The 27,794-nt window shown below is 35.3% G+C and overlaps 1 protein-coding gene across 2 annotated transcripts; it reads left to right on the top strand.

Moving 5' to 3' along the window:
* The first annotated feature begins 962 nt into the window (after positions 1-962).
* CRISP2 (cysteine rich secretory protein 2) lies at positions 963-26,862 on the top strand. Of its 2 annotated transcripts, XM_055263881.2 has the most exons (10): positions 963-1,058; positions 1,935-2,038; positions 3,224-3,254; positions 5,334-5,408; positions 13,278-13,394; positions 14,167-14,254; positions 15,547-15,692; positions 16,101-16,198; positions 18,148-18,236; positions 26,323-26,862. In XM_055263881.2, the coding sequence occupies exons 4-10, from the start codon at positions 5,343-5,345 to the stop codon at positions 26,448-26,450; spliced, it is 732 nt and encodes a 243-aa protein (XP_055119856.1). In that variant the 5' UTR covers positions 963-1,058; positions 1,935-2,038; positions 3,224-3,254; positions 5,334-5,342; the 3' UTR covers positions 26,451-26,862. The 2 variants fall into 2 exon arrangements, with proteins under 2 accessions (XP_055119856.1, XP_055119855.1); XM_055263880.2 differs by lacking the exon at positions 3,224-3,254 and having other exon boundaries at positions 1,035-1,058.
* The last annotated feature ends 932 nt before the right edge of the window (positions 26,863-27,794 follow it).

Raw genomic sequence — 27,794 nt, 5'->3', positions numbered from 1 at the left:
AGTTAAGTAGTCTCAATTCCAAAATTTTTAGTCAGTGCTGCATGAACTGAAATAAGCAGCAAAAGAAAACTAAAACAAGGTCTGTGGGCTGATCCCTTGACATTACCTTGTGACACTGCCAAAGGAAAATGGCACTGAGCACCAAGTTTGTTATAGTTTCAGTTGTGCCCAAGTGAGTCTCCAGAGTTGGTGAAATCTCAAGCCCCTTATTGCATGGCTTACAGAGAACCAAGGTATGACGGATATTAATCCTTGGTTTGACATCTTTTGACCCATCTCTCTTCCTCTAGGTCATAAGCTAATTCACTCCTTTTCACTTTGAAAACAACTGTGAATAGAAGAAAATGCACCTATTACTCATCTGCCTTCTGAGAGAGGCAACATGTCTTTAACCCATGCTTGATACATATGCTAAACTTGAAGCCAGTAGCCTTGGGTCAGGAATTCTGGGTGTTCTCATAAGAGTTGTTCCTGTTACTCTTCGTGAATTTTCTCACCATAAAACTGTTGCCAACGGGGGAAGAGGGGCAAGAACATGCAGTGTTTATGAGAGAGCCTGAAACTGACAACCTGTGTAACAGGAGTGCGTCGTTGGCATGACACCAACAGCGCACCGCAAACTTAAGCACCTGTGGACTCCTAATTAGCTTTTTGAATTGAACTACATTAATTCAGGCATTTTTGTCTGAATGCGAACGCCTCCTTTTTCAAGCCACCCCCTGGGCAATCCGAATCCTTCTATGATCTCCCTCCTCCTCCTCGTAGGACGGCACGGGTACGCGAACACACATTTTCTTTCCTCATCAACTGGTGGTAATGAGAAAAAGAGAACTCTGCTTCTCACAAGGGAAAACGTGCAAGATTTTCTCCGTAGTGGGGGCGGGGAGGCGATGGGAGGAGAGCAGCCCACGTAGGCAGGTAGCAGCGATGAAAGCATAAAGCCCAGTGACGTCGCCCACACGTGGCGCCTGGCAAGTGAACAATCGCGGGGAGAGGGGCGCGCCGCAGCCGGCAACGCTCCGGCCCAACTGCAGGAAGGTCTGGGCTCTGGAGCCAGGGTAAATATAAAACCCGGATTGGAGACTGGAAATGGCTAGGGACGGGGAGGTGGGGTGAAGCACAGGGGAGAGAACCATCGTTGAGGTGAGGGGGCTTCTGATCCTCCTTCGCTCCTCTTCCGGCATCTGGAGGGCACATAGCTGATGTCGGGCAGACTGAGAGTTCAATTTTGTTGCTCAGCACCGACCTACCATAACTTTCAACATGCTTCTCTATGTTTAGTCTATTGAAACTCTTTACCTACCTTAAAAGATAAATCATTCTAAGTACATAAGACCCACTGAATCATAGTAGAAGCCTGAAGCCATTTCTCAATCTGCTTTTTACGAAGTCAAATTAAGACTCTTAGTTTCTAATTGATGTTTTGAATGTACAGTTATTAGAAACTGTAATAACAATTAGAATTGGGGTCATTGACTCTGCTGGACTTTATATCATCTATTGGCTTCCAGAATTTAAAAAAAAAATGAAGAGATAAATCTGTTACCCCCAAATGCACGTAGTTAATACTTACCATGTGGGACACTGCTTATGGAAATGATCTTTTAAAGAATGGGTTGAAGTCCTAGATAAGGGGTTGGGAGCCTTGAAAATAGGTTGCAATTTTCCAGGCAAGTTAGCCAACTAGTAGTTACTGAACTTCAAGAAGTCCACTTTTTTGTTAGTGTTTGAAGGAAATATCAGGACGTTGAAATACAATCTGACCTCAGAAGGACAATATGGTCTTAACGCTGAGATCAAATAAATACAGTAAATTATTAGAAACAATACTAAACAATTGAGTCAAAATTTAAGTTTGTGACAAAGATTATAGATACTATCTATAAGGGTGTTCTTCACATCTTTATTTTAAATATTTTGTTTCCTTGTTCTAGGGTTATAAAATTATACACCATGGCCCTTCTAAAGACACTCTAGGAAAACCATCTCATCCTGATCTTAAAACACCTGCAAGAAAGAGCACAGTACTTCACCATTAGTAAGTAGCAAAGAAAAAAAATGACAGCCAACTTTTCAACTATATATCAATGTGGTTTTAAAGGAATAAAATGTAATTATATGGAATAGAAAAAAATATTTTTCCTTGAATATACTCTCACCAACAGTGACATTGCTTTCATTGACGCAGTGAAGATGATTACAGGTTAGATGGTTGAGGGTATAGGAGAGAAGAGCGGCAAAGAGGAAAATATGGCATCATGGCCTATTATAGAATTCTGGCTCATCAGATGCATACACTGGGTGATTGAGCTATACTAAACTCTTCAGGCTCCTGTGTATGGCTTTCAGTGAGCTGATGAGGATACAACAGCCCAGATGTTAGAGCATTTTCCTAAAGTTAGCCAGAAGGTCTCTAATAGAACCAGGCCTTGAACATGTGAATCTCGAATTAGATTATACTGATTATATTTTCCTATAACACCTGGAAGGAAACACATGTCTCTTAAACACTTAGTAATTAGCAATTCAATCAAACAGCATATGTTTATAGAAAGCTCTTATGAGCTCAACAAACTAGCAGGCATTGCAAAGGATAATAAAAACATGAATAATTTCCGTTTATTTGTATTATGTGCATAATGTGTTTATTATATTAGAGGTGTTACATACATTGTCCCTTCCAGTCTTCAAAGCAAAAGCCTGTGATATAAAAATATACATTTTACATAAGAAAAAAACTGAAGCTTGGCATAGATTTCCCAGACCTGATGGTTTCCAAAGACTGCACCCGTAACCAATAAGCTACAGGTAGTTGATAACTAGAAAGTAAAAATCATAGACAGCTGAAGTATGAGAGTTCAGCTATAAGGCAGAATCCTGGTAACCTTCACAGTAATTAACCTGTCTTGGGTTGTCAGTATAGAAATACTAGTCCAAAAAGGCCACATCCAGATTATAGTGTGCCTAAGGAGAAGGGAAGACTAATTAGAAAGGGAGGGCATGATTTACTTACTCATGTTAAAAACTACGTGGGAATCAAATAATGTCAAAAGCATTATCAGACAACTGGCAATGAAGTTTAAGGTTAGTGGTATGAAAAATACTATTACAGAACTTTTTTGACTTAGGTTTATTTAACAAAACCAGAGTTTGACAAAACAGGAATATGTGTAATATATATGCTTCTCTAAACCTTCCACCTTCTTTCTTTCTAAAAATAAAGCAGATATTTCATCCTGCTCAGAAAACCAACAGTAAGTGTTAAATCATTGATTTTAATGTGAATATTTTATCATGGCAATCATTTTTATGTTGTCAAGGGTAAAATGATTAATGAGTTTGCCCATGATTTTATTTTTTGTTTTATGATTGTTTGTTTGTTTGTTTGTTTTAGAGACAGGATCTCTTTCTGTCACCCAGGCTGGAATGCAGTGCTGTGATCATAGTTCACTGCTGCCTCAAACTCCTAGGCTCAAGTGATCATCCCACCTCAGCCTCTTGAGTAGCTGGGACTACAGGCACTTGCCACCATGCCCAGCTAATTATATTTTGTTTTTGTTTGTTTGTTTTTAGTAGAGATGAGATCTCACTATGCTTTCCAGGCTGATCTTGAACTCCTGGGCTCAAGTTATGTGCTCTCACCTCAGTCTCCCAAAATGTTAGGATTATAGGAATCAGCCACTATGCCTGGCCTAGCCATGATTTTCAAAACTTTAATAAATTTGTATTGAGAATGACCTCGTTAATTTTATTATTTTGCAGTTAAGAAGGTAAATTACAGCAGTATTACACACAGAAAAAAAAATTTGATATATAAAAATTTTTTACATTTTATTCTAAAAATAAGTAATGGAATTAATTCTCATGTTTGTGACTTTAAACAATTATACTAGAACTAACTTTAATAGGAAAATGGAAAAGTATGGCTGTTTAAGTATATTGCATAAGCTGGCATATTAATGATTTTACTATTAATATATACAGTCATGTATTAATAAGGGAATTATTAAAGTAAAAATAGAGGGTCTCCATTGTGCTGCAACAATGTCTGCCTTTTCCCAATTAAAACTGTGTCTCTTTCAATGAGTCAATGTCTCTTTCAAAATCATTGACTTCGAAGTCATAATTGGATGAAGACTAATTTCTGACATTACCTAAGAATGTAGCATTGGCATAGGTTAATTAACCGTCTTAAGCCTTAATTACATCATCCATACAACATAAATAGTAATACCCAGTAAGGTATGGGAGTGAAATTGTATATCATTTTCCACGAACCATCGATAATTGTTCATCCCCCATCCCTTTTTTGCACATAATTGAGGATAAAGGCAATGGATGGAACAAGTATCAATGATACACTATTTACAATAAGTGAAGCCTGAGAAGCATCACAGATAAATTGTTTGGAATTTTCATTCTCTCCAAGAATTTGGGAGTGCCAATCTCACACACAAGAAACAAATCTAGGCTAGGCAGCATAACTTTAATTTACAAATTAAACAATTTATATGACTAATGATGGAAAGGTGAGTGTTTCCAAAACTAAGTGATCTTGTTGCTTCATCTGAAGGACGTGGGATTTTTTGACATATTGAGAAAGGACAACATGGGTAACAAAATGCTGAGTGTCTTTTTAGGAGATAATGAAAATATGAAACAATCTTCTTACCAAATAATGGATTGAGTAAACTTGAACAAGCTATATTTTCAATGCATTAATTTTATTTTTTGTATACAGAGAAATTTGAAAATATTCACAAGTATAAGGAAGAAAATAAACATAACTTCTAGTTACTCTATTAGGGAAATAACAGCTAATAAAGTATTTGCACAACCATATCTGTGTAATCACAACCTTGTCATCTTAATTAGAGTCTGGTATAAATAAAAGGACAAACCATTCTACTTTTCATAAAGAATAGCCAATTAAGAGATGGTACATATTGAAAATAAACTTTCCTCCAAAAATTGAGATGAAGAATGAATGTCAGTACTATAATTAACTATTAAAGAATCTATTTTCTTTTTGATGGCATAAGGGTAGCAGAAGTAGGCAGAAAGAAGGGAGTATGTCTCTATCTTTTATAGATGTACCTCAAGGGCATCAGTAGAGCTCTTCAGCTTATTTTTTTATTGTCACTATCAAAGACAAGGTTGGCCTCATTATGATTCTACTGGTACCATAGGGCAATTCTTCTCTTGTTCCATTGTTAATGAATCTAGGAATCACAGTTCCTTTGAGATAATCGAGATCATTATATTGGTATTCCCCCTCTTAGAAGTTTTTAAACTACTTATTTCAATGTAGACCTTTGTTTTTCTTGACTTAGTTTCCAGCAATGGCTTTACTACCGGTGTTGTTTCTGGTTACTGTGCTGCTTCCATCTTTAGCTGCAGAAGGAAAGGTAAGGTTAAAATGGAATATCTTTTCAGAGCTATCCAGCAACTTTGTGGTATAGCAGGCTATTTTGAAAGTAAAGGGGGTTAAGAGAGTTTGATATGTCAGAGTTTCCACTGGTTCAGAGTTCTCAGAGCACTTAACACAATTATTGAGATGAAAGGCCAAGGTTATGCTGTATGTGTTCTGCATGCGTATGCTAGCCACCAGTCACATGTGACTACTGAACACTTGAAATGAGGTTTGAACAGGCAAGATGTACTCTGATGGTAAGAAACTCACTAGATTTCAAACATTTAGAACAAAGAAAGAAGAAAATAATCTCATTTTTTTATATTGCATCCATGATGAAATGATAATATTTTGGATATTCCGTTAAATAATATATTAAGTTCTTAGGGTGGTTGCAACAAATTACCACAAGCTAAGTGCCTTATAACAACAAAAACTTATTCTCTCACAGTTATGGAGGCCAGAAATCTAAAATCAAATTATCTCCTGGGCTGAGCTCCCTCTGGAGGATCTAAGAGGGACCTGTTCCATGCCTTTCCCCACCTTCTGGTGGTTTCTGCCACTGCTTGGCATTCCTTGGCTTGTGGCTGCATCACTCCAATCTCTGCCTCCATCTTTACATTATTTTCTCCTCTCTGTATGTCTCTTATAAAAGCACTTGTCATTACATTCAGAGGCAACTGGATAATCAAGGCTAATCTCATCCTGAGATCCTTAACTTAATTACATCTGCAAAGACTTTTTCCAAATAAGAACACATTCACAGTTTCTGAGCATTAGGATATGGACATGTCTTTTTGGAGCCTACCACCTAACTCATTACAAATAAAATATATTATTTAAATTATATTGCTTAAAAATTAAAATCATATATCATGTTTAAATTATTTTTCTAGTAAACATCACTGGTCTATTGGGTTAGAAAGTTGATAGTCTTGCCCCAATCTATTTTCTGATTTCCTTAATTTTATTTCTTTTTAATGAGATCCCTATACAAAATTAACAATACACTTACATAGTATTAAATTAGCACAACTTCTCCACTATATTAGCACATTTAATTTTTATAGTTAGGGTATAAGAATAATTAGATTTATATTTTTAATTAAGAAAACAAAAACCCTAACTCTGAAAGCCTTAGTGGTTTGTTTAGTAGTGATAATAGAGTTAGTATGTGAAGGGCCAAGAGGATTTTGAATTCAGGTCCTAGAGTTATTTCTAATATGCTACTTTGTTGAATTGACCCCATAATATGGTCAGCAATCTTTAATGATAAAATGTGCCGTGTGTATCTCCTGACCAGGAAGCCTCTGAAACAGCTTTGGCGTTGCTGTTTGTTGTCACATCTTCCATTAACTCTGTGCACACTAGACTCGCTAGGACTTTTCAGAGTGGAGGACTCTGACACTCAGTTCAAACTTCATTTGGTATTCAGAAATGTAGTCATTGTATTACTGTAATTAAATTATCAATGTGCAGATAATTCATTCATTCATCACCTAGGGCCTCATTCACATAATTTGCTGTTCTTTTCATTTCTTTCCCTGAAAGGTTTTCTTTCATACTTGTTTCCAATTCCCTTTAACCTCTCAGCTTATCTCCTGGTATTCATTTATACAATTATTAAAAAGTGAGATGTCATTTGGTCTTTGGCACCACTAAATGTTTGAAATCAGATGCTCTATAAACACTCTGCCCAGTATGATTTTCTGATGTTTTCAAGATGCCTAGAAAACTCTGTTCATCTTTCAAAACCCAGAATCACATTTTATGAAGCTTTCTCTGACTTCAAAGAATTGATCCCTCCTTCCTCTCTATCTCGTAGATCACTAAGATCAGTTTTGTTATCATGTGTATTGTAATTTGTACTTATGTCACGTCACCTATTCAATATAAACTCTTTAAGGATAGATACCATATTTATTTTATCCTCGATATATTTAATATTTCTAGTCATGTAATAGCTTTATTAACACATTTAAAAATACATCTCTTTTTCAGTACAATTTTTATCTACAAAGCAAAAAGGTGTAAGAAGCAGGAAATAATTTAGAAATTAACTTTTTATGTGTTTTGAAATGAAACCACAATAACCAGATTTTTTTAGGTCAAGAGAAAATATCCAGGGATGTTATTTTATGCTTTGATGTGATGCAGAAATCTGCCTCTACTGATATTTTATATGCACATCCTTTTTAACTTATGAGTCAGTAACTTTGCCATATTTATTGGTACAATGGCATCCACTATCAGTCCCTGTTGTTAGGAACTTAAAAGCAGGAAAGAGAAATGCGTATATCGTAGATAATGGCAATAACATGTTCAGACCTATGGTGTAAGTATTTTGAGAGCCTTAAATGAACTCGGTATGGGAGGAGAGGAGGATAACTTATTGCAAGGTGTCAGAAAAGATCTATAAGGGGCCCTGTTCCTTTCAGACTTATACATCAAAATCTTGCTCATACCTATATAACATCGTATTCTTGTGTAAATTTAGGTCATCAAATGCTTGGACCTTTACCCAGCAATTTTCACATCCTATTCCACCTCCAGGCTTAGCAGGCCCCATACCACACACACAGACAAATATACAACCACAAAGATAAACCAAACATATTAGCACCCAATTTAATACCTTATCAGTTATGTTTCTGTTACTAAAAGGAACAAAGTCAGCAATAGTCCATTCATTAGATAGATTTGATCCCTCCAAATTGCTTTAAATATTTTTTTAGTATTACAAAGTTATCTTTTAAGCAACCCATAAAATTTGCTACATAATAGGTATAATGGTTTCACTATAGTACTGAATGCAGACATGCACTTCAACTGGGCCTAAACATTTTTCCTTAAAGGCAGATACCATGTCAAGGAAAACTGCCCCATAAAATTTAGGATGAATCACGGGCTCCAGCTTTACCCTACCTTGCAGCCTGATCAAATGTGAATGAATATATCTCAAGGTTTTAAATTTGTATGCTTGTAGTTATAAAATATTATTATTCATTTGTGTATACAAATCATATTAAAAGTTCCCTTGCTGGGGGAAATGGCAGATAGAAGGCAGGACTAACTTGCAGTTGCCACTTGGATAAACAGAACAATATGTGGAGATTCACATCATGAACTTTTGTGCCAAGAACCACTGCAGGAGCATGGCAGGAAAACTGAAAGAATTCACAGACCCTTTGAAAGAAGTGGCTTGCCACTACAAACTCTGTGAGATAGCTGAAACACTATGAGTGCCCAAAGTGTGAGGGAAGAAAGTCTGCCTATAAACAGACATCCTAACTGAGGAAGCTGAAAATCCAGATCATGGGAGAAGGATTTAACCTTACTTAAAGCTGAAACGAATTTAGAGAGCCATGCAAAATAAAAAAGAAGAAGAAGCAGTGAGAAGAGCCCTGTAGGCACTCCCAGTCCCCACAGAAGCACAAGGAAGCCATTTCTGACTTTATCTCACAGAGATCCTCAAGGAGGAAAGCCAGTGGAATTAGGGAAGGGCCACAGGGAGGAGACTTCCAGCTGAACTTTGTAATAATTTTGACCAAGTGCAAATTTTTCTGGGCAGATCTGGGATTGTGAATGGGAAGTACAGATATGAGTACAGAAGCTGCAGCAGGTGGGAAGTGGGGAAAGGCCTGAAAGCCCTGCTTATGGTCTCCTTGGGGAGGCTTGTAGCCTGGACCAACATCTCAGCCTTGCACAATAGAGGCTTGGATATAAATTCAGCTCTATTAGCTGTTGAGGGAGCACAGCAGGGGTGAGACTGGCCTTGCTGGCTAAGTAGGAGCTTAGTGAAGCCTGTCACTGCTGACTTTCCACCACTTCCCTGGTGACCTGTATGAAGCAGCAGAGGCAGCCATAGCCCCCTTGGAACATAAAACTCCATTGACCTAAGAACCAGACCCCCATCTTCCACAGTGGCTGCAGTAAGTCCCCACCAAGGAGAGTCAGAGTTCAGATATGCCTAATCCTGCCCACACATGATGGTCTTTCTCTACCCAACCTGGTAGCCTAAGACAAAAGACATAAACTCTTGGGAGCTCTGTAGCCCTGCCCATCGCCTGAAAAACCTGAATACTTATCCAGGTGACCTTAGGGCAAACTTGTATCCCCCCATACTACTGCAGCTTACACTGTCTTGAAACCAAGTCAAGCTGTTACAACAACTCATAACAGAACAACTCTACTCCAAGGAAGGACAAAACAACAATTAATTCCACTGCCTGTAACATCCTGGCTAACCAGAGGTCCTGAGACTGTCCACATGACAACTTCACTATTAGCATAACCAACATTCAAGAAAAACAGTGCACTAAACAAAACTACAGCCAAGGACTCTCACAGAGTCCACTTCACTCCCCTGCTACCTCCACTGGAGCAGGTGCCAGTATCTATGGCTGAGAAACCTGAAGATGGATCACATCACAGGACTCTTTGCAGGCACTCTCTAGTACCAGCCTGGAGCCCAGTAGCTGTGCTGGGTTGCTAGACCCAGAAGAGCAATAACAATCACTGCAGTCTGGCTCTCAGGAGGCCCCATCTCTAGGAGAAGGGAGAGAGTACCACATCAAGGGTTCAAGGCAAAAGAACCTGAACAGCAGCCCTTGAGCCCCAGATCCTTCCTTGGGCATAGTCTACCTGATGAGAAGGAACCAGAAAAACAATTCTGGTAACATGACAAAACAATGTTCTATAACATCCCCAAAAGATCACACTAGCTCACCAGAAATGGATTGAAACCAAGAAGAAATCTCTGAATTGCCAGAAAAAGAATTCAGAAGGTTAATTATTAAGCTTCTCAAGGAGGAACCAGAGAAAGGTGAAAACCAACTCAAAAAAATTTAAAAAGTAATACAAGTATGAATGAAAAAATTTCCAGAAAAATAAATATCACCAATAAAAAACAATCACAACTCCTGGAAATGAGACACACTTAGAGAAATGCAAAAAATACTGGAAAGTTTCAACAATAGAATGTAACAAGTAGAAGAAAGAATTTCAGAGCTTGAAGATATGGCTTTTGAATTAACCCATTCTAACAAAGACAAAAAACATGATAAAAAGAAAATGAACAAAGCCTCCAAGAAGTTTGGGATTATGTTAAATCACCAAAGCTAAGAATAATTGATGTTCCTGGGGAAGAAGAGAAGTCTAAAAGTTTGGAAAACTTATTTGAGAGAATAATTGAGGAAAACTTTCCTGGCCTCTCTAGAGACCTACACATTCAAATACAAGAAGCTCAAAGAACACCTGGGAAATTAATCACAAAAAGATCATGACCTGAGCACAAGTCATCAGGTTATCTGAAGTCACGATCAAGAAAAGAATATTAAGAGCTGTGAGGCAAAAGCATCAGGTAACCTATAAAGGAAAACCTACCAGATAAACTGCAGATTTATCTGCAGAAACCCTATAAGCCAGAACGGATTGTGGTCCTATCTTTAGCCATCAGTGTACACAAATCAGTAGTACTGCTATACACCAACAGCAACCAGGATGAGAATCAAATCAAGAACTCAATATCTTTTACAACAGCTGAAAAAAACAATAAAATACTTTGGAGTATACCTAACCAAGGAGGTGAAAGACCTCTACAAGAAAACTGCAGAACACTGCTGAAAGAAATTATAAATGACACAAACAAATGGAAACACGTCCCATGTTCATGGATGGATAAAATCAACATTGTAAGAATGACCATACTGCCAAAAGCAATCTATAAATTTAATGCAATTCCCATCAAAATACCATCATCATTTTTCACAGAACTAGAAAATACAATCCTAAAATTGATATGGAGCCAAAAAAGAGCCTGCATAGCCAAAGCAAAACAAAACAAAAAGAACAAGTTTGGAAGCATCACATAACCCCACTTTAAACTATACTACATGGCTATAGTCACCAAAACAGCATGGTACTGGTATAAAAATAGGCACATAGACCAATGGAACAAAATAGAGAACTCAGAAATAAGGCCAAATACTTACAGCCAACTGAACTTCAACAAAGCAAACACAAACATAAAGTGGGAAAAGGACACCTTATTCAACAAATGGTGGTGGGATAATTGGCAAGATCCATGTGGAAGAATGAAACTGAATCTTTATCTCTCACCTTATACAAAAATCAACTCAAGATGGATCAAATACTTACATCTAAGACCAAACCATGTCAACTCTAGAAGATAACATCAGGAAAACTCTTTTAGACATTGGCTTAGGCAAATGTCTAAGACCAAGGCAAATGTCTTATGACCAAGAACCCAAAAGCAAATGCAACAAAAACAAAGATAAAAAGATGGGACTTGATTAAACTAAAAAGCTTCTGCACAGCAAAACAAATAATCAGCAGAGTAAACATAAAACCCACAGAATGGGAGAAAATCTTTGCAAATGATTTATCCAACTAAGGACTAATATCCAGAATCTACAAGGAACTCAAACAAATCATAAAAAAAAATCCCATCAAAAAGTGGGCTAAGGGCATGAGTAGGCAATTCTCAAAATAAAATAGAAAAATGGCTGACCAACATATGAAAAGCTGCTCAATATCATTAATTATCAGGGAAATGCAAATCGAAACCACAATGAGGTTAACACCTTATTCCTAAAAGAATGGCCATAATTTAATTGAAAAAATAATAGATACCAATGTGGATGTGGAAAAGGGAACACTTTTATACTGCTGGTGGGAATGTAAGCTATTATAAGCACTATGGAAAACAGTATAGAAATTCCTTAAATAACTAAGTGTAAATCTACCATTTGATCCAGCAATTTCACTACTGAGTGAAAAATTTTCACTACTTTTTCACTACTCAGAGGAAAAGAAGTCATTATATGAAAAAAAGACACTTGCACACGCATGTTTATAGCAGTACAATTCACAATTGCAAAAATATGGAACCAGCCTGAATGCCCATTAATCAATGAGTGGATAAAGAAAATGTTTTATATATATATAATGTATACATACATACATATATATATAATGTGTACATACATATATATATACCGTGTGTGTGTATATATATGTGTATGTATGTGTGTATATATATATATATATACACATGTAATACTGCTCAGCCATAAAAGCCATATATATATACCATGTGTGTATGTGTGTGTGTGTGTGTGTGTATACACACACACACGTAATACTGCTCAGCCATAAAAAGAAATGAAATAATGGCATTTGCAGCAACCTGGTTGGAGTTGGAGACCATTATTCTAAGTGATGTAACTCAGAAATGGAAAAACCAAACATCATATGTCCTCACTAATAAGTGGGAGCTAAGCTATGAGGATGCACAGGCATAAGAATGATACAATGGACTTTGGGGACTTGGGAGAAAGGGTGGGAGGGGGGCGTGGGATAAAAGACTACATGTTGGATACAGTGTACACTGCTGGGGTGATGGGTGCACCAAAATCTCAGGAATCACCAGTAAAGAACTTATTCATGCAGCCATTTACTACCTGTTCCCCCAAAACTATTTTTTGAAAAGTTCCCTTGAAAGCAGAAATCGGCATTTGTGGCCTCAGAGGGGTTTTTAGTTTGTCATGTCATGAGTTACTCACAATTCCCAAAGCTTTAATCTATTACTTTCCTATTTAAACGTTTCAATCTACTACTTTACTATTTAAAAGTTATATCTTCAACTCAGATTTAGTGGCAATGCTTAACAACTAATATTGGCTTTTAATATTTAAATAACCTTAGTATTTAATATATGTACATGATAACTAAATATTTTGCACTTTTTAAAGTGAACTTTGTTCTCCGAAATTAACTTATTCACTATTATATGAAATTTGCAACATTGTTAAATAATAATTCTAATTTTATTTTCTTTTAGGATCCCGCTTTTACTGCTTTGTTAACCACCCAGTTGCAAGTGCAAAGGGAGATTGTAAATAAACACAATGAACTAAGGAAAGCAGTCTCTCCACCTGCCAGTAACATGCTAAAGATGGTAAGAGGCAATGATGTAAGGAGATGGGTGTGAATCAGCTGTGGAAGGAGCCGGCGGCGGGCCACTGGCATCTCTTAAGAACTTTGTGGTTTACAAAGTTGTGTCTCTGTTTTGTTATTTTATTTGAACCATTATGTGGAGAGGACTGTATTCTTGTTTTTGTTTTAAAAATGGTTTAAAAATCTCAATTATATAGAGTTATTAAATTTGGAAGGCAGAATTGGAAGTCAAATATTCAGGCATTCGGTGTTAAGCCATTACACTTTTTGTTCATTCTCTTTTCTGGTTTAAAATCAAGAAATCCCCTTTCCTTCAGGATGAGTGTCTGCTGTTGTGAGTAAAAGCCCACTTCCCAGGGCACAGTCCCTGAAAGACAGGTATCTCCAATATGAAAGCAATGGCCTACATATGAAAACAAATGGAATTGGAAATAACGTTGGCCAGCTTATTACTATTAAAATATAATTAGAATATTTCACGTTTATCAATATTTAGACTAGCATCATTAATAAATATCCTAGGTATGGCTGCTTTGCTATCATAAATAATCACATATTATTGTCTTATTTTGCTTTTTAGATATATTACCTATGGACTACCCATCATGTGTAAACTGGCACCAGAACAGATAAAAACATCTAAAAACATTTTAATAACAGTAGTATTAGAGAATACATCTACAGAAATTTTAAAGTATTTACAAATCAGATTATAAAGTACGTTTCATTGTGGCTGAATCATTAAGTGTATTTTGTTTTCTTGTGACGTTTAGGAATGGAGCAGAGAGGTAACAACGAATGCCCAAAGGTGGGCAAACAAATGCACTTTACAACACAGTGACCCAGAGGACCGCAAAACCAGTATGTAAATTAGTAAATATTTGTTGAATAAATAAATGGATAAAATAATAATAGAGCATTGTAGGAGGCTCTATAATAAGAAGACTTTGAAAATAAATGTTACTTATACTGCTGTCTTTTTGAAGTCAAAGTATCTGTATACAGAGGGATATTTACAATAAGAACAATTTTGTGCTTTTTTATTGTGTACATTATGCAAATAATTTTGCTTCTTGCAACCAGCTCATGAGTACAGCAGATTTTATATCATCTTTCTTTTTGTAAGTTTAAAGATTAGAAAGCCAGAATTTGAATGAAAAGTGACTTACCCAAGAACATAATCTGAAACAGTGTCATACTAGAAATTTTTAACCAAGCTTTCTGATTTCTAACCCACTGCCCTTTTTGTTAATTTATGTAGCTGTCTGATGTTTTGAAATCTATTTTTGTATCCATAAAATATATTGAACTTATGATGAATTATTCCTAAGTTTTGCTCTAAAGTGGATAAAAGTGGATAAAGTGGACTTAAATTTATCATATTCAAAATTTCTATAAAAATGAATATTTTTGAATATATTAATATATTAATTTTTAATATCAGGCTAGCAAGTATTTTGTGTGGACTGGATACCTACAATGCACAGAACACTATATTAGAGTTTTAAAAAGACATATCAAGGATTATAAAAACTAGTAAATGCCCAAGTAATTTATGAAGTGTTTCTGGGCTGTAAGGCACTTCTTGACAAACTCACAAGGATTTCAGCTTGTGATATCTGATTTCCTGGTTAAGAGAAAATCCATAAATTTTGAAAACTGTTATTCTTCCTGGTGTCAGTTTTCTCTTGATTGGGACTCTTAAAGACAGCCTATAAAGTCTTTTTTTCAGATTTCACACAGTCTTATACATTTATTTAGGGTCCTATATTTGAAAAATCTCTTGAGAGTTACTAGAGCAGAAGACAAAATATAAGAGTTGGTCACTGCCTTTATTTAGCAAGCTTACTATATAAAGCTGGGAACACTCAAGGCATACACATGTGGAAAATTTAGCATGCAAGGATTTTTAAAGAGCAGAGTGTTAACCTACTCAAAGTTTTATGTGGTCAGGCCAGCCCAGTGTGTTAGGCAGTTCAGTGTTCTAATCAGCTTTATAGCTGATAAGGAACTGAGGCACTCCTTTATATATTAATCAACAGTTAGCATCTGCTGGACCCTGGGTTTGAAAGGCAACATCTTTGTGTTTGCGTAGTCAATTTCTTTTACCATTGCATGTTTATTACCTTGCTCATGAATGATCTGCCCCTTAGGTACAAGATGTGGTGAGAATCTCTATATGTCAAGTGACCCTACTTCCTGGTCAGCTGCAATCCAAAGCTGGTATGATGAGAGCCTAGATTTTGTCTATGGTGTAGGACCAAAGAGTCCCAGTGCAGTTGTTGGACATTATACTCAGGTAGGAAGAATGCATGAAAATACCTATGTCACAAATATTCTAATAGAGGAAAGCTTCTCCAAATTATGACCACTGCAATGTTCAATTTAGGAGAACAGTCTGAGTGGGTAGAATACAGTCTTGGCATTTGGCTGTTGTAGAGCTGTCATTTTTGTCCATGGTCAGCCAAACTCTTAGTAGGAAAGCAGACTCTGTATTGTTCCTACATTATAAATTTTAAAGTGATGAATGTACATGAAAATTAAATTTTTTAAAGTTTATGACTTTGGTTCAATAATTTAAATATTTTATGGTATATGTCTATAAACTAAAACTAACATTTTTCAGTTTTATATTTGCTACTTTTAAAAAATATTTTTCATCTTCTCTAATGTACTTTTATATATTTATTCCACTGTTAATTTGCAGCTTGTTTGGTACTCAACTTACCAAGTAGGCTGTGGAATTGCCTACTGTCCCAATCAAGATACTCTAAAATACTACTATGTTTGCCAATATTGTCCTGCGTAAGTAGACTGTTTAGAGTTTAATGGCAATAGTTCTATCTGCAATTTATTTTTTAATAATTCTCATATCTTAAACCAGAATGAAAACATATCTCAATAAAGGGGAGGGGATAAATATTTGGAAATGTTTTTTAAGGTTGAGACACTTTCAACTTCTCAGAGGAGAACTTCTCAGTTTCAGGTATAAAAACTGAAGCTCTCATTCCTCATTAATAGAATAATGTCTTTTATTTCAATTGGCTTTCCCTCAGCTTAGGGTTACTCTATGAACATGTGTAATATGTATTTCTTTAGAATTGGTATCACCACATCTTGCTAATTTCATACTCTAGGAGTATAGATGCTTTAGGGTGCTGGTGAGATTGCAAATGGAAGATGGATTGTGATTTTGGCCCTTTTTGCTCAAATATTCCTACTTCTGCTTATGTAAAACACACACACACACACACACACACACACACACACACACACACAAAATTACCATTATAAATGATTCACTCATTCAGATTTCAATGGCTTTTCAGGACATCTTTATTTCAGAATACAGAAAAGATAACATCTTAAGTCTCTGATTCTCAGAATTGTTCACAGAAAGCTCTTTAACTATCTTGTAAGGTTTGATTTGTAGCAGTAAACATGCTCCTTCATTAAACAATATGTTTAGAGTTATCCACAATAAATCCTATGGATATTTTAAGGAGATATTCACAATATGTTAATTTAAAATTTAATGTTTGAAATTCTTTACCACTGGAGGCTGCAGTGGGGGGCACAACTACAGGACTTGTTTCGAGACTGTAGATAGTGAAGATGATGTAGGGTTCCAGTTTGAGAAGTATAACCTCCAAAGTCATTTTCTTTCAAGTACTTATTAGGATTTAAGTAGAGAAAATTCAAAGGCCCTGGGAGATGTATCCAAACTCACTGACTGGCCCTCAGAGGGAAGCATCAGCAGCCGGGTGTCAGAAGTGACAGTTGGAATAGATCATGACGGAAGCCAAGGGAAATAGAACTTTTAAAATCCTTTTATATCTGTTTCACAATTTTCCAAGAGCTCATACACACACAGCTATATTCTAGACAGACTGAGATTCAGCTGCACTTCCTTGGGTCCTTACCCCACTTGGTCTATTGAGATTTGGACTCCCATGTAATTTTAAATGAATTTAATGGCCAATAGAATAATGATCATCATTATCTTATGGTTAGTCATTGCAAAACTATTATATCCTGGATATCAGTATTTATCAAAACTTTTCCTTAATCTTTTTTTCTTTTTTTTTTTTACTTTAAGTTCTGGGATAACAAAAACTAATATTCTGTTTTGGTAAATGTAAAAATCTCATACATGCCACATCTAGAAACTCACAAACCTTCCGAAGCACACTCCTACAAACACACACACCACTAACTACTGAAAAATCACAACCTCCATCTGGAAGAAAAAAATACTCTGGAGCTATATTTTTCATAGCTTCTGTTAGAGATACTATGGGTTTTTTTCCATTTTTCAAATGGAAAATGATATTTTAACATTGCATATTCATTTCCTGCTACAACCTGCTACTCCTAGGATCTTCTCCTTTCCCTCTACAGGATGTTTTATCCCTAATTGGCACCTTGGGGTGCACTGCCTTAGTAATTTGACTAAATATACTGGGAGATAAAGATAGTGTTGCCACACTGAATATACTCTCAAAATTTCAGACTCTTGTCATCAAATTTAGTTACCCAGCCTGTGAAATTATGGTCAAGAAGGTATGTCCATGTGTGATGCATTTTCTTAATTTGGATTATTATCTGAAATACACATTGGGAATTGCAATTTTTCAGTTTTGTTAACATACTAAAAACACTGAATAACTATTGAGGTATATTTGATGACTGATACTGCCCTTAGAGTATAAACAGTAAAGTGAAAAATATTTGACATGTATTTCAAATTTCAGTGGTAATAATGTGAATAGGAAGAATACCCCTTACCAAAAAGGAACACCTTGTGCCAGTTGCCCTGATAACTGTGAGAAAGGACTATGCAGTAAGTTTGAAGTGATTAGCTTGCTATTATTTATTATAGAACTGATATTTTCTTTTCTTTATATAATTTAATCAATCTCTTAAAGTAATGAATTGAAATAATCTATTTATGAAAAAATCCAAAAAATATTCAACAAAGTATGCTTAAACAAACATTTTACACACTGCAGAAGCTACATATTATTTGTAATGAAAAGCATATTGCCCTATGTAACATAATGGAATATTTATCATCAATGTGTTTTTGTGGCTCTGCAGAGCCATTTAATATTAACCATATACCGTTTTGGTAAATAGTTCAATTTTCGGAGTTCATATCACTATACCAAAAGTGGTATTTTAAAAGAATCAAAACGTATAAATCTAAGGTGTGAGACCACATTATGGCTCAGTCTAGACAGGCACGCCAAATATTACTGTTTATTTGTGCTAATGTGTTTGTCATGCTGATTTCCTCACTTTGTCTTTATAGTATAATTAGGATCATAGTGTTTGCCTTAATAAATGATTACTTGCCCTATAATTTCATAATTGTTTTGTGTACATTTTTATGACAAAACTCAATCTATATACAATATTGGCTCATAGAACCTGTGCACATATTTTTGCAAAAGGAGAAAATGAAATAAATATCATATATCTCATTTAATAAATTGCCATGAATAGAAGTAAAAATAGCTGCTGGCTTTCTGTAGTTGGGATACTTTTATTAAAATTATTATGAATGATAAAGTTGACACAATAACTGAAATTTTTACCTTTTCAGTGCACTCACCTTTACTAAGCATTTTTTCTGACTCAGTTATATAGCTATATTTCAGAATATTAATGATACCAAAGCTATAAATCAGGCAGAGGTGGGCGGATCACAAGGTCAGGAGTTCGAGACCAGCCTGGCCAATATGGTGAAACCCCATCTCTACCAAAAATACAAAAATGAGCCAGGTGTGGTGGTGGATGCCTGTAGTCCCAGCTACTCAGGAGGCTGAGGCAGGAGAATCGCTTGAACCCGGGAGGCGGAGATTGCAGTGAGCCAAGATTGGCCACTGCACTCCAGCCTGGGCAACAGAGCAAGACTGTCTCAAAAAAAAAAAAAAAAGAAAAAAATAGTTGAATACTTATACATTTGTTGAATGCTGTTTGCTAACAAGTCTGGAATTCATCTGTCATAGTATCAGCTGGTATCAGCTGCTGTTTCCATGGGATTGCCTGCATCACCCCTCTCATAAGCCCTAGGTAACACAGAGTGGAGAGAGACACTGTCCACTTGGGGGAAGGAGAAGGAAGTGTGTGGGGTACTCTGCCTTGGATTTAGTACTGAGCCTGCCACAACAAAACACACACCAGTAAGAAACCCACAGCTCCTAAATCCAGATTGGTATGAAGATTGGTATCCAGATTGGTGGGCCTCTAGACCCACCATAGCACCAAAAAGGAATCCACTGCCCCAGTGGGACAGACTCAAGTCCCAGTACTACTGGTCAACTAAAATGGCCTCAGACCCCAAAAGAATTGTAGTAGCTGGAAAGTCATAACACGAGTCATAACCTCGTGCAAGCCCTGGTTCTGTCCTGGTCTGAGAGTCCATGGGTTTCAGATGCATCAAGGCACAGTGCCAGCTGTGGCATCCAGGGAATTGTCCATGTCACCCTTCTTGTAACCAAGTTTGCATCAAACCTGGGTTTAAAACATCATCTAATAATGAAATAACTGCTATCTTAGGAGACTTATTAGCTCCTTTAAATTCTTGGAAGGCCTTCTGAAGAAAAACAGGTACAAAGAAGCCCAGACTGCAAAGACTAGAATAACTAATTCTTTAGTGCCTAGATATTGAGATAGTAATCCACAAGTTTCAAGAACATTCAGGAAAATATGACTTCATCAAAAGAACTAAATAAAGCACCAGTGACCAGCCCTTGAAAGATGGAAATGTGTAATCTTTAGGGTAGAGAATTCAAAATAGCTGTTTGGAGGAAGCCCAACAAACTTCAATAAAACACAGAGAAACAATTTAGAAATTTATCAGAGAAATTTGAAAAAGAGATTGACATTTAGAAAAACAAATCCTGAAGCTGAAAAATACAATAAATAAAGTGAAAAAAACATTAGATGGTCTCAACAGCAGAATTCATTAAACAGAAGAATCAGTGAACTTGAAGACAGGCTATATGAAAATACAGAAGAGAAAAAGAGAAGGAAAAAGAATGAACTTTCTTCATTGATCTACAAGATCAATGAGACAGCATCAAAAGAGCAAATGTAAGAATCATTGGAATTCTAAAAGGAATAAAGAATGAGAAAGGGGTAGAAACCTTATTAAAAGAAACAATAAACAGAAAACATTCCAAACCTGGAGAAAGATAGAAATAACCAGTAAAGAAAGGCCAAAGTTTATTAATCAGATTCAACCCAAATAAGTCTACCCCTTGGCATATAATAATAAGATTCTCAAGGGTCAAGGAAAAAAGAGAATTCTAAAAGCAACAAGAGAAAAGAAGCAAATAACATGCAATGGAGTTTCAATACACCTGTCAGCAGACTTCTCAGCGAAAACCTTAGAGACCAGAAGGAAGAGGGACAACTTACACAAGTGCTAAAAAATAACTTTTAAAAACCTACCTAAAAAATTGCACCCAGCAAAACTATTCTTCAGACATAAAAGAGAAAGACTCCCAGATAAATTCTGGAAGAATTCATCATTACAAAACCTGTCTTAAAAGAAATGCTAAAGGGAGTTCTTCAATCTAAAAGAAAAGAATGCTAAAGTGTAACATGAAAATATCTAAAGGTATAAAACTCACTAGCAAAAGTAAGTATACGGAAAAAATTAGAGTATTCTAATACTGTATTTGTGGTATTTAAATCACTCATATCTTTAGTATGAACACTAAAAAAACAAAACTATCAAAAATAATAACTATAACTTAAGGTATAAACTGAGACATCCAAAAGTCAAAATATCATGGGGATATGAAGTTAAAATGTAAAATTTTTGTTTCTTTTCTTTGTGATCAAAGTTGTCATCATCAGTTTAAAATAATTTGTTATAACTATAAGAAGTTTTGTAAGCCTCATGGTAGCCACAAAGAAAAATCCTATAATATATACACTAAAAATAAAAGGCAATTAATGAAAACATACTACCAGAAAAACTCACTTAACAACAAAGGAAGGTAGCAAGAGAGAAAGAAAAGATTACAAAACAACCAGAGAATGAGTAACAAAATGGAATTAGTAAGTTCTTACCTATCAGTAATAACCTTGAATGTAAATGGACTTAATTTTCCAATTAAGAAACATAGAACAGATGAATGGATTAAAAAAAACAAGACCTAAATGTGCTGCATACAATAAAAAACTCATTTCCCCTATAAAGACATGCATAGAGTGAAAGTAAAGAGATGAAAAAAGATATTCCATGCAAATAGAAACCAAAAAAGAGAAAGTAGCTATAAGGCCATTATATAATGATAAAGGGATCAATGTGTTAGGAAGATATGATCATTATAAACACACATACACCCAACATCAGAACACCTAGATATATAAAGCAAATATTAATAGGCTTAAAGAAAAAGACAGATATTTAATAATAGTAGGGGAATTCAACGCCTCACTTTTAGCAATGGGCAGATTATTCAGATGGAAAATCAACAAAGAAACATTTGAGTTAAACAGCTTTCCAGACCAAATGAACCTAACGGACATTTACAGAACTTTCCATTTAATAGCAATGGAATTCACATTCTTTTTATCAGCACATAGGATATTCTCCAGAGAGGACACATCAGGCCACGAAACAACTCTTAACAAATTTTTTAAAAATGGAAATCATGTTAAGTATCTTTTCTAACTACAATGCAATAAAACTAGAAATCAGTAACAAGAGGAAAATTGAAAACAATACAAATACATGGAAATTAAACAAGATGCTCCTGAATGAGCAATGGGTCAATGAAGTAATTTTAAAAGGTTAAGAAATTTTCAAAATGAATAAAAATAGAAACACACCATATCAAACAAGGTTAGTTTTTTGAAAAGATAAAGAAAATTGACAGATCATTAGCTGGACTAAGAAAAAGAGAGAGGAAAAAAACTAAAATATAAATTCAGAAGTGAAAAGGAGACATCACAGTTGGTGCTACAGAAATGTAAAAGAAATGCAAAAGAACATTAGAGACTATAATGAACAACCATCAAATTGGAAAACCTAGAGGAAATAGATACATTTATGGATACATACAACCTACTCAAGATTGAGCCAAGAAGAAACAGAAAACTTGAATAGACCGATAATAAATAATGAAATTGATTCCATAATAAGTCTCCCAACAATGAAAAGTTCAGGACAAGATGACTTCATTGCTGAATTCTACCAAACTTTTAAAGAACAAACACCAATTCTTCTTGAAATATTCGAAACATTTGATGGGGTTGGGGAAATTCTTCTGAACTCATTTACAATGCCAGTATTATCCTGATACAAAAACCAGACAAGGGCACAACAAGAAAGAATGAATAGAGATGCAAAAATCCTCAATAAATACTGTACTAGCAAAACAAATTCAACAACACATAAAAAAGATTATATGGCATGATCAAGTGGGACTTATTTCATATATACAGCGATGTTTGGATAAAATACACCACCTTAACAGAATGAAAGACAAAACCATATGATCCTCTCAATAGACCAAAAAAAAAAAAAAAGCATTTGGTGACATTTGATAAAATTCAACATCTCTTCATGATAAAAACTAGGAACAAAGTAGGCATAGAAGGAACATATCTCAACACAATAAAGGCCATATATGACAAGCCCACAGCTAATATCTTACTAAAAGGTAAAATGTTAAAAACTTTTTTTGTAAGATCAGGAACAAGACAAGGATGCCCACTCTCACCAATCTTATGCAACATAGTATTGAAAGTTCTAGCCAGAGCAATTAGACAAAAGAAAGAAATAAAAGGCATCCAAATTGTAAAGAAGGAAGTCAAATTTTCCCTGTTTGTTAATGACATAATCTTATATTTAGAGAAACAAAAAACTCCCCACACACAAACAAACAAACAAACAAAACTCTTAGAACTGATCAACTCAGTAACGTTGCAGGATACAAAACCAAAATACAAAAACCAGTTATGTTTCTATACACCAACAATGAACTATCTCAAAAAGAAAGTAAGAAAACAACTACATTTACAAATGCTACAAAATGAATAAATAAATACCTAGGAATAAATTTAACAAAGGAAATGAAATACTTCATAGAAAAACTATAAAACACTGATGAAAGAAATTGAAGACTACACAGAAAAAAATGAAATACATCCTACACTCACGGACTGGAAGAATTAGTATTGTTAATAATGATCAAACTACCCAAAGCAATTTACAGATTGAATTCAATCTCTATCAAAACATTAGTGCCACTTTTCACAGAAATAGAGAAAACAATCCTAAAATTCATATAGAATCACAAAAGATCCTGAATAGCCAAAGCAATTTTGAGGAAAAAGACAGAGCTGAAGGCTCTGGCTCCAAAATATACTACAAAGCTATGATAACCAAAACAGCATAGTATTGGCATAAAAACAATCATGTATACCAATGAAACAGAATAGGGAGCCCAGAGATAAATTAACACATTTATAACCTATCGATTTTTGACAAAGGCACCAAGAACATACACTGGGGTAAGGACTGTCTCTTCAATAAATGGTGCTGGGAAAACTGGATATCCATATGCAGAAGAATGAAACTAGACCCCTATCTCTCACTGTATACAAAAATAAATTCAAAATGGATTCAAGATTTAAATGTACAACCTGTAACCATGAACTACTTGAAGGAAACAATGGGAAAATCCTTTGGGACATTAGGCTGGGCAAAGATTTTATGGAGAAGACCTCCAAAGCACAGGCTGCAAAAGCAAAAATGGACAAATTAAATTATCAAGCTATAAAGCTTCTGTGCAACAAAAGAAGCAGCTGATAATGTGAAGAGACAATCTGAGAAATGAAAGAAAATATTTACAAACTGTTCATCTGACAAGGGATTAATATCCAGAATATTCAAAGAACTCAGTAACTCAGTAGGAAAAAAATCACATTAAAAAGTGAGCAAAGGGCTGGGTGTGGTGGCTCATGCCTGTAATCCCAGCACTTTGGGAGGCCGAGGCGGGTGGATCACAAGATCGGGAGATTGAGACCATCCTGGCTAACACGGTGAAACCCTGTCTCTACTAAAAATACAAAAAAAAAAAAAAATTAGCCAGGCGTGGTGGTGGGCACCAGTAATCCCAGCTATTCAGGAGGCTGAGGCAGGAGAATGGCTTCAACCCAGGAAGCGGAGCTTGCAGTGAGCAGAGATCATGCCACTGCACTCCAGCCAGGGCAACAGAGCAAGTCTCCATCTCAAAAACAAACAAAAAAAAAAAGAGCAAAGTACATGAATAGACATTTCTTGAAAGAATACAACAATACAACAAATGGCCAACAAGTATTTGAATAAAATGGTCAACATCCCTAATCATCAGCAAAATGCAAATAAAAACTACAATGAGATTTCATCTCACCTAGGTTAGAATGGCTATTATAAGAAAGACAGAAAATCAAATGCTGGCAAAGATGCAAAGGAACTCTTAACACTGTTGCTGGGAATGTAAATTACTACAGCTATTATAAGGAACATTATGGAAGTTCCTCAAAAAAAAAATGAAATTACTATATGACCCAGCAATCCCACTACCGAGATATCTCCAAATGAAAGATCAATGTGGCAAAGAGATGTTTGCACTCCTACAAATACTGCATGATCTCACTAATATGTGGAATCTAAAAAAGTTAATTTAATAGAAGTAGAAAGTAAAATAGTGATTGTCAGTGGCTGGAAAGGGTGGGTGGGGGTGGAAAGGGGTGGAGAGGGGTCAATGAGTGCACAGTTGCAGATAGGAAGAGTAAGTTTGGTATTCTATTACATAATAGAGTGACCATAGCTAATAATAATTATGTCTCAAGAGAGCTAGAAGGATTTTGATTGTTATCACCAAGAAATGATAACTAACTTACTAGGAAGAAATAAGTGTTTAAAGTGATAAATGTGATAAATGTGCTAAATGCCCTGATTTGCTCATGATATAATGTATACATATATCAAAACATCACACTGTACTCAATAAATATGTGCAATTTTTATGTACCAATTATATATTTTAAAAATAAACTTTTTAACAAACGTATGCCTTTACTACAGTACTAGCAAAATGAGTTTAAAAAATGGACAGGTTTGAGAGACAGGAAGTGGAATAGTCAGTCAGGGCTTATCCCCTGTGCTGGGTGAGTGCTGGCCAAAAGAAGAAACGAATGAGTTCAAGTTGATTCCAGTTCCTGGCTTAAATTGCTGAGTAGTTGGAGTGCCATTTCCCTTAGATTGTGGGTGGTTCAGGGAGATCACTGCTGCCAATTGTCAGCCTTTTAGCTAATACAAGAAGTTTAATTTGAGTTTTATTGAGTTTGAGGTCCCTGGGGAACATCCAAGTAGAAACATGAAAAGGAAAAGGGCCTATTGTCCTTGTTTTACCCTTTTATCCACCCATAAAGATTATTTACTCAAAAAAAGCATTGGAGTGTAATGCCATGCTGCCCAATATTATGATATGATGGAAAGAGTCTGTATCAACATGTGCTACTAATCACACTTTGAATGCTTGAAATGTGGCTAATAAGATTAAGAAACTAAAATTTTAATTTTAATTTAAATACCTATGTGTGGTTAATGGCTCCCATATTTGGCTGTGCAGGCGTAGAAAGATTTAGTTACATTCATATTATTCTGCGTGCTGAGGGGGAAAAGTAGGTCAATTTATTTTAGAAACATATCACTAAATGTAGAATTTAAACAGTGGTGGATTTATCAGTGAGCTCAACTAAGACACCTCATATGTCCCTTAAGACATGACACATTATAGTGTAAGTGATACTAACTTGTTTGTTCCCTCCTACCCCCTCCCCACACACTTTGAATGTATGGTTTTGCTGTTACTGAGGAAAATGATAATGAGGTAACTAATCTGTTTTTGTTACAGCCAATAGTTGCCAGTATCAAGATCTTCTAAGTAACTGTGATTCCTTGAAGAATACAGCTGGCTGTGAACATGAGATACTCAAGGAAAAGTGCAAGGCTACTTGCCTATGTGAGAACAAAATTTACTGATTTGCCTAGTGAGCATTGTGCAAGACTACATGGATAAGGGCTGCATCATTTAATTGACACATACGAGGGGAAATTGTATGTATGTTAGTTACAAATTTGATTTCAAAGAGCAATGCATCTCCTCCCAGATCATCACAGAAATCACTTTCAGGCAATGATTTACGAAAGTAGCATAGTATATGATGACAACTGTGAACTCTGACATAAATTTAGTGCTTTATAACAAACTGAATCAGGTTGAGGATTTTGAAAACTGTATAACCATAGGATTTAGGTCACTAGGACTTTGGATCAAAATGGTGCGTTACATATTTCCTGAAACATGCTAAAGAAGAAGACTGTAACAGCATTGCCATTCCTACTACCTGAGTTTTTACTTGCATAAACAATAAATTCAAAGCTTTGCATCTGCGTTTGTCTTAATGACCTTTCTTTAAAAAAAAGTAATCAGCCTTTCGAACAAAGAACTTTTCTAAGCAACCATATGATATGATTCTTATGCAATATTTTATACCATTCATAATTAACTCCAGCTAGATTCATCTGAGATAAATGATAAAACAGAGCAACATTTTCAAAATAGTTGTCTATAACGTTAAATTTTAACAAAAAATGAATCAGTTCTACTGTTACTTGCTTTCTCCTTTTTGATATTTTGATCTCCCTACTGGTTTAGTTGATTTTTTTAAAGCCAACAAAAAGAGGACATAATTTAACCAAATATACAAATATAGCCTTCCAAGAAAACAAACAAGTGGAATAATCAATATTAGGTTAGTAACAACAGGGTAAAGTAAGCCCATTTTATAGATGAGAAAACATATACTAAAACTTTTTTTAAAAGTGGAAAGTTTATTGAAAACCAGAAAGTAGATCTGGCTAGACAGATGGTGAAATAGCATGAGCTACTAATGCCTCCAGAATTAAACAGATTATCTGAATCATCCTATAACCATAAACGAAATGGAATTAATAATCCTAAAGCTTCCAAAAAGGAAATTTCTAGGCCTCCAAATGGTTTCACCACATAATTCTGCCAAATACTTAGAAGAATAATTAATAGCAATTTTACAGTTTCTTTCAGAAAATTACATGAGAGAAAATCCTTCTTAATTCAGTCTTTGAGATGAATATTATCTTAGTACTAAAACTAAAGACATTTCAACAGAAAAAATAGAGAGAGATCTATTGCTATCATGAGCATAGATGGAAAAATTTTAAACAAACATTTAATAAATATATCAGCAATATAGTAAAAGGACAATATACCCTTACCCAGACTTGAAACAAATTACAAGAATAAATCAAAATTAAACTGTGTCTAGAAGATAAATTGCCTATTAT

Source organism: Symphalangus syndactylus, chromosome 23, assembly GCF_028878055.3.
Source record: "Symphalangus syndactylus isolate Jambi chromosome 23, NHGRI_mSymSyn1-v2.1_pri, whole genome shotgun sequence".
Lineage (NCBI taxonomy): Eukaryota > Metazoa > Chordata > Mammalia > Primates > Hylobatidae > Symphalangus > Symphalangus syndactylus.
Note: the sequence above shows the minus strand (reverse complement) of the source record. Positions and strands in the feature narration are given on the sequence as shown.

Coding starts and splice junctions, on each gene's coding strand:
- CRISP2 (XM_055263881.2), top strand. CDS start 5,343: ATGGCTTTACTACCGGTGTTGTTTCTGGTTACTGTGCTGCTTCCATCT. Junction 16,199..18,147: donor GTTTGCCAATATTGTCCTGC/GTAAGTAGACTG, acceptor TTCAAATTTCAG/TGGTAATAATGTGAATAGGA. Junction 18,237..26,322: donor CTGTGAGAAAGGACTATGCA/GTAAGTTTGAAG, acceptor TTTTTGTTACAG/CCAATAGTTGCCAGTATCAA.